The sequence below is a fragment of the Diaphorina citri genome, unplaced genomic scaffold (genome assembly GCF_000475195.1).
Source record: "Diaphorina citri unplaced genomic scaffold, Diaci psyllid genome assembly version 1.1 scaffold1007, whole genome shotgun sequence".
NCBI classification, from domain to species: domain Eukaryota; kingdom Metazoa; phylum Arthropoda; class Insecta; order Hemiptera; family Psyllidae; genus Diaphorina; species Diaphorina citri.
This window is the reverse complement of record NW_007378438.1, coordinates 101,620-108,273: the sequence shown is the minus strand read 5'-3', so window position 1 is coordinate 108,273 and position 6,654 is coordinate 101,620. Positions and strand designations below refer to the sequence as shown.

Sequence of the window (6,654 nt, the reverse complement as noted above, 5' to 3'; positions counted from 1 at the left end):
TAGTTCCCTCGTCCTTTAGACAAGGGACTAATGGCGAAATTAGATCTTGCCTGGTCTTTCAAGGGGTTGTGTTATATTCAATTGTAGCTATTCTTTTTCTAAGTAAATTTTTATTTTCTTCTAAACCTTCCGACAGCTACTTTTCTATCGACTTTCCTTGCCAATGTGGTTTGTTTGCTGACTATTTTTTCAAGTGTTGAAAAATAATCTTGCTTAGTTAAATCTTTTATTTTTTATCGAAGATAACCTATACTCATTGTGTATTATTTATTTTTTTAAAATCAATATATCCAACCTTTTACTTCCTTATTGGTATTTCTGAATGTATTGAGGGTACCTATCCTGTTTTAAGACCATTAAATTATTTTCACCATCCATAGCTGCCGTTTGGTAGTTAACGTTCTTACTTTCAGGATTAACTTTTTGGTTTTAGGTCTTTATGGATATAGGCTAACAGCAAACGTGGAAACTTGCGAACCTAACAGCACGTGTCTCTGTTTTGTCGTTGCCAATCCTCCAAATACCAGCCACGATGTACATTGCTCAACTTCTGTGATCTATCGGGAGTGGATCTTAAATGCCCCGGGGCAATGTGGTCCTGGGAAAAGTACCTATATTTAAAAATTCCCGCCTTAAAAAGCTGGCTTCACTTTCGGGAAAAAAATACGTATCCAACGATTTCAACCTCCGTGTTCATTGCCATCTTCACAGATGTCCACACGTGGTTTTGTTTACTTCTGAAAAAGTAAAAAAAAAAAATCTTCAAATTTTTCTAAAAAGTTCTTTTGCAGTGGAGAAATCTAAAAAAATCATAAAATGATCAGATTAAAGGTCTAGAGCTCAGAAATTCGACTAATTCCATTTTAGTTATAGGCTCATTTCACAATGAAGGTCAAAGTGCTGTCCAGAAATCCAGACGAGTACTTGAGAGAAACAAAGACTTCTATCCACAGAATACCGAGGAACATAGATCCCAGTTTACATCCTTTTGAAGGACCTAGGGAATATGTTCGAGCTTTGAACGCAACCAAGTTGGAGAGGGTGTTTGCCAAACCCTTTGTAGGTAAGTCTTCATATATTAGCCCTTGTCTCATGAGAGGTCATTGATGAAAACTATATCTCACAAGTCCACAACACAATAGTACTTATGTATATTGTAAACAAAATTATGAAAAATGTTTAATCTTGATATTATTGCCTCTAAATAAATTGCATGTGATTTAACAATATAATTTCTAACATTTCAGCAAATTTGGACGGACACAAGGATGGCATTTCTTGTTTGGCCAAGCACCCAACCAAATTATCAACAATCATCAGTGGTGCTTATGACGGAGAAGTAAAAGTGTGGAATTTGACAAGTCAGTCTTGTGTTCAAACTTACCAAGCTCACGATGGACATGTACGAGATGTTTGTTTTCTACCAGATGGTAAGAATAGGTTTTGTTTTTCATTGGTAAATTAAGCAGAGAGGGTAGAGTTTTATTCCAAAAAGATTCCATTTCATGGTTTGCCCCAAGCATACAGCATCAATATGAATTTGATTTCAGACTTATTAACAAGTGGGATGTGTTACTCCCTTTTTTTTTTCATGTAGGAATATTTTTTTTGTCTTACTGTGAAGCCCTATGTTACCACTGAGCCAAGGCCTTACTAATGTTTTGTTCTTCATTGGTAAATTAAGCAGAGAGGGTAGAGTTTTATTCCAAAAAGATTCCATTTCATGGTTTGCCCCAAGCATACAGCACCAATATGAATTTGATTTCAGACTTATTAACAAGTGGGATGTGTTACTCCCTTATTTTCAGGTAGGAATATTTTTTTTTGTCCTACTGTGAAGCCCTATGTTACCACTGAGCCAAGGCCTTACTAATGAATTTTTTTCAAATCCTTTTTGTTCTCAGGATCACAATTCCTTTCAGTTGGTATTGACAACACAATCAAAACATGGAGTTCAGAACTTTCCGAATCCGATCACATTGTCCCACTACACACCATCATTTCCAAAAGTGTCATCTCCAGCATATCACATCAACGGAAATCCAAGATTTTTGCAACATGCGGAGACCAATGCCAACTTTGGGAACATGAAAGAAACGAACCCATTCGAGCATTCTCATGGAATGTGGACAGCTTGCATCATGTTCAGTTTAATCCCATAGATAAACATATTCTAGCATCTTGTGCTAGTGATCGTAGTATTATCCTTTATGATACTAGAGCTACAGGTGAGATTTTTTAAGATGAGTGTTTCACCACCATTTTTATTTTGTAGCAATGAAACAACTGCTTTATTTTGTAGAATTGTTTTCTGAACCTACCAATTGTATTCTAGGTATATCTTTTGTTTTTTATGTAGATTGTGTGTATGGAAAATAGAAGAAGGGCCATGGTGTAATTACGATTTCCAACCTTTTACTTCCCTATTGGTATTTCTGAATGTATGAGGTACCTATCCTGTTTTAAGACCATTAAATTATTTTCACAATCCATACCTTTGTAGTTAAGTTTTTACTTTCAGATTAACTTTTGGGTTTTAGGTCTTTATGGAATTAGCTAACAGCAAACGTGCAAACTTGCGAACCTAACAGCACGTGTCTTGTTTTCGTGCCAATCCTTCCAAATACCAGCCACGCGTAACATTGCTCAACTTCTGTGATCTATCGGGAGTGATCTTAAATGCCCCGGGCAATGTGGTCCTGGGAAAAGTACCTATTCAGATTAACTTTTGGGTTTTAGGTCTTTATGGAATTAGCTAACAGCAAACGTGCAAACTTGCGAAGCTAACAGCACGTGTCTTGTTTTGGTGCCAATCCTTCCAAATACCAGCCACATGTAACATTGCTTAAATTCTGTGATCTATCGGGAGTGATCTTAAATGCCCCGGGCAATGTGGTCCTGGGAAAAGTACCTATCATTTAAAAATTCCCGCCTTAAAAAAGCTGGCTTCACTTTCGGAGAAAAAATACGTATCCAACGATTTCAACCTCCGTGTTTCATTGCCATCTTCACAGATGTCTACACGTGGTTTTGTTTACTTCTGAAAAAGTAAAAAAAGTTTTTTTTTTAATTTTTCTAAAAAGTTCTTTTGCATTTGCAGTGGACAGTGGAGAAATCTAAAAAAATGATCAGATAAAAGGTCTAGAGCTCAGAAATTCGACTAATTCCATTTTAGTTATTTCACAGATGTCCACACGTGGTTTTGTTTACTTCTGAAAAAGTAAAAAAAAAAAAATCTTCAAATTTTTCTAAAAAGTTCTTTTGCAGTGGAGAAATCTAAAAAAATCATAAAATGATCAGATTAAAGGTCTAGAGCTCAGAAATTCGACTAATTCCATTTTAGTTAGAGGCTCATTTCACAATGAAGGTCAAAGTGCTGTCCAGAAATCCAGACGAGTACTTGAGAGAAACAAAGACTTCTATCCACAGAATACCGAGGAACATAGATCCCAGTTTACATCCTTTTGAAGGACCTAGGGAATATGTTCGAGCTTTGAACGCAACCAAGTTGGAGAGGGTGTTTGCCAAACCCTTTGTAGGTAAGTCTTCATATATTAGCCCTTGTCTCATGAGAGGTCATTGATGAAAACTATATCTCACAAGTCCACAACACAATAGTACTTATGTATATTGTAAACAAAATTATGAAAAATGTTTAATCTTGATATTATTGCCTCTAAATAAATTGCATGTGATTTAACAATATAATTTCTAACATTTCAGCAAATTTGGACTTTGAAGGACCTAGGGAATATGTTCGAGCTTTGAACGCAACCAAGTTGGAGAGGGTGTTTGCCAAACCCTTTGTAGGTAAGTCTTCATGTATTGGCCCTTGTCTCATGAGAGGTCATTGATGAAAACTATATCTCACAAGTCCACAACACAAGAGTATGTTTATTGTAAACAAAATCATGAAAAATGTTTAATCTTGACATTATTGCCTCTAAATAAATTGCATGTAATTTAACAATATCATTTCTAACATTTCAGCAAATTTGGATGGACACAAGGATGGCATTTCTTGTTTGGCCAAGCACCCAACCAAATTATCAACAATCATCAGTGGTGCTTATGACGGAGAAGTAAAAGTGTGGAATTTGACAAGTCAGTCTTGTGTTCAAACTTACCAAGCTCATGATGGACATGTACGAGATGTTTGTTTTCTACCAGATGGTAAGAATAGGTTTTTGTTCTCTATTCGTCAATCTCCAGGTAAGTTGTGACCCCGATTCCTTGTTTATTCTGCTCTGAGATAGGACTGAAAAGTGATGAGTTATAAAAAAAGAAACGCTCTTTTCAGTGGACAACTCGGTCGATGAGTCAGAATTCACTGTAACTCCTTACAGGTTTTGGATAGGTAGATTAGGTAGTTAGGATTTGACTCTTTGACTGAGTAGTAATTCAAGATTAACTCCTTACAGGTTTTGGATAGGTAGATTAGGTAGTTAGGATTTGACTCATTGACTGAGTAGTAGTTCAAGAGTTCGCCTTTTTAACACACTCACTCACTCACTCACTCACTTTTTACACATTCTCCTGAAAAATCCCTTTATGTACACAGATCTCCAGTAGATTGAGCAACAATTTTCTTTAAAAATTCACCTCTAATCGTTTGGAGCACAATCTCAGGTCCGGTTTCCGGCCCATTTAGAGTGAAGAAATAAAAATGTCGCTGTTGATAGGGAGGGTGTTTTTATATTTTTTTTAACACACTCACTCACTCACTCACTCACTTTTTACACATTCTCCTGAAAAATCCCTTTATGTACACAGATCTCCAGTAGATTGAGAAACAATTTTCTCGAAAAAAATTCACCTCTAATCGTTTGGAGCACAATCTCAGGTCCGGTTTCCGGCCCATGTAATGAAGAAATAAAAATTTGATAGAGTGTTTTTGTATTTTTTTAACAATAATACAGGTTTTGGATAGGTAGATTAGGTAGTTAGGATTTGACTCATTGACTGAGTAGTAGTTCAAGAGTTCGCCTTTTTAATAACACACACACTCACTTCACTCACTTTTTACACATTCTCCTGAAAAATCCCTTTATGTACACAGATCTCCAGTAGATTGAGCAACAATTTTCTTTAAAAATTCACCTCTAATCGTTTGGAGCACAATCTCAGGTCCGGTGTCCGGCCCATGTACTTAGAGTGAAGAAATAAAAATGTCGGTGTTGATAGGGAGGGTGTTTTTGTATTTCTTTCTTTATTTTTTTAACAATTAATTATTCTTTCGTTGCCGTTTCAGACGTCTACTCGGCCTGCAGTAGAGACCACAGATCTGACCCGGAGCTTTGGCTGGGAATCGAGTGACGCCTGGCAGCAACATGATATACAGGAGCTCTGTAGAGTTCTATTCGACGCTTTGGAAACACAGTTCAAAGGGAGCAAAACCACGGGAGACCAGGCCGACCTTATCAATAATTTGTACCAAGGTAAGAGAACCATCAGAAGATTTTTCTTTGAATTTGAGCTATCATGAAAATTCTGACCTGGTTTTCGAACTGATATCACGTGTTTTGGCACTAAAATCTGACCATCGAAATTTTGACCCGATTACATTACTTTCCTTCCTATAGGATAAGGAAAGTAAAAAAAAAAAAACCCTCAGGAAAAAAGGAGGCAAAAAATGTGATCGGTCAGAGAAGGAAGATTTGAAGGATAAGGACAAGGAGGAGTAGCACAGGACAGGAATAGTCAGGGAGGTCATTTGAAGGACAAAGTTGAAGAAGGAGAATGAACCACTGAGCTACGATCACTTGTGAAAATTTGAGAAAGAAAAGTTCCATTTAAATTTGAGTCAGGCTTGCTCTTGTACTTTTTCCTGAAAAATTCACTCGTCAGATGTTTGAATAAAATATCGATTTGTAATTTCGTAGTGTTATTTGTCTTCTACTTTTTTAGTGAAAGAGGCTAATCTTGTGAGAAAGAAAAGTTCCATTTAAATTTGAGTCAGGCTTGCTCTTGTACTTTTTCCTGAAAAATTCACTCGTCAGATGTTTGAATAAAAATATCGATTTGTAATTTCGTAGTGTTATTTGTCTTCTACTTTTTTAGTGAAAGAGGCTAATCTTGTAAGTTGCTAAGTTGCTAGCTTGAAAATGGGATCTGACAGCTTTCGCTTGTTTTAGAAGATTCTTTCAAAATAATTCCATTTTACTGTTGGTATTTTTATTTTGAAAAAAACATTTTCTTCATCTGCCGGGAATTTTTGTATTTTTCAAATGTTTGTTTGTTTTCTTTTCGAATAAAACAGTTTCTTTTCGCGCGAAAAAACCATTTGTTTTGAAATATTTCCGAGTGTTTTTTCAAAGGTATTTCATTTTTTAAAGACATTTGTTTCTTAAATAAACAAGACATTTGTGACAAGCTTAACGTGTTTGTCATAAATGTCGTTCCTCGATTACTACACCAAGCTAAATTTTAAAACATGACTTGGACTCTAACCACCAACCTCCAGATAATGTTCCAAGGCCAACTATTTACTCTTCCTCAAATTCTGAGACTTGCGTCCTCCAATATGAAGTGATCGCATGATTGCGTGCCTCAAATTCTGAGAATTGCGTCCTTCGATTTGAAAGGGTCTCATGATTACGTCGCTATTCCCGAGAATTACGCCTTCTGTTTTGAAAACCAAGTGAATGTGGGGCT

At 36.2% G+C, this 6,654-nt stretch overlaps 1 protein-coding gene and 1 long non-coding RNA gene across 6 annotated transcripts in view; both read left to right on the top strand.

Moving 5' to 3' along the window:
* Nucleotides 1–776: 776 nt before the first annotated feature.
* The window catches only part of LOC103513670 (DDB1- and CUL4-associated factor 13), a 24,077-nt gene continuing 18,199 nt past the window's right edge, over nt 777–6,654 (top strand). For 3 of the 5 annotated variants that reach the window (XM_026826812.1, XM_008478515.2, XM_026826811.1), the window contains exons 1-3: nt 779–1,063; nt 1,248–1,430; nt 1,905–2,228. In XM_026826812.1, coding sequence (XP_026682613.1) covers nt 886–1,063; nt 1,248–1,430; nt 1,905–2,228 — 685 coding nt within the window. In that variant the 5' untranslated portion in view covers nt 779–885. Of the gene's footprint in view, nt 1,064–1,247; nt 1,431–1,904; nt 2,229–6,654 lie in introns of all 5 variants that reach the window. The other 2 variants (XM_026826813.1, XM_008478517.2) reach the window with 1 other exon arrangement.
* Nucleotides 3,735–4,135, top strand: LOC113469257. The gene is made up of 2 exons (XR_003392725.1): nt 3,735–3,810; nt 3,991–4,135. It is a non-coding gene; the product is annotated as an uncharacterized LOC113469257 (long non-coding RNA).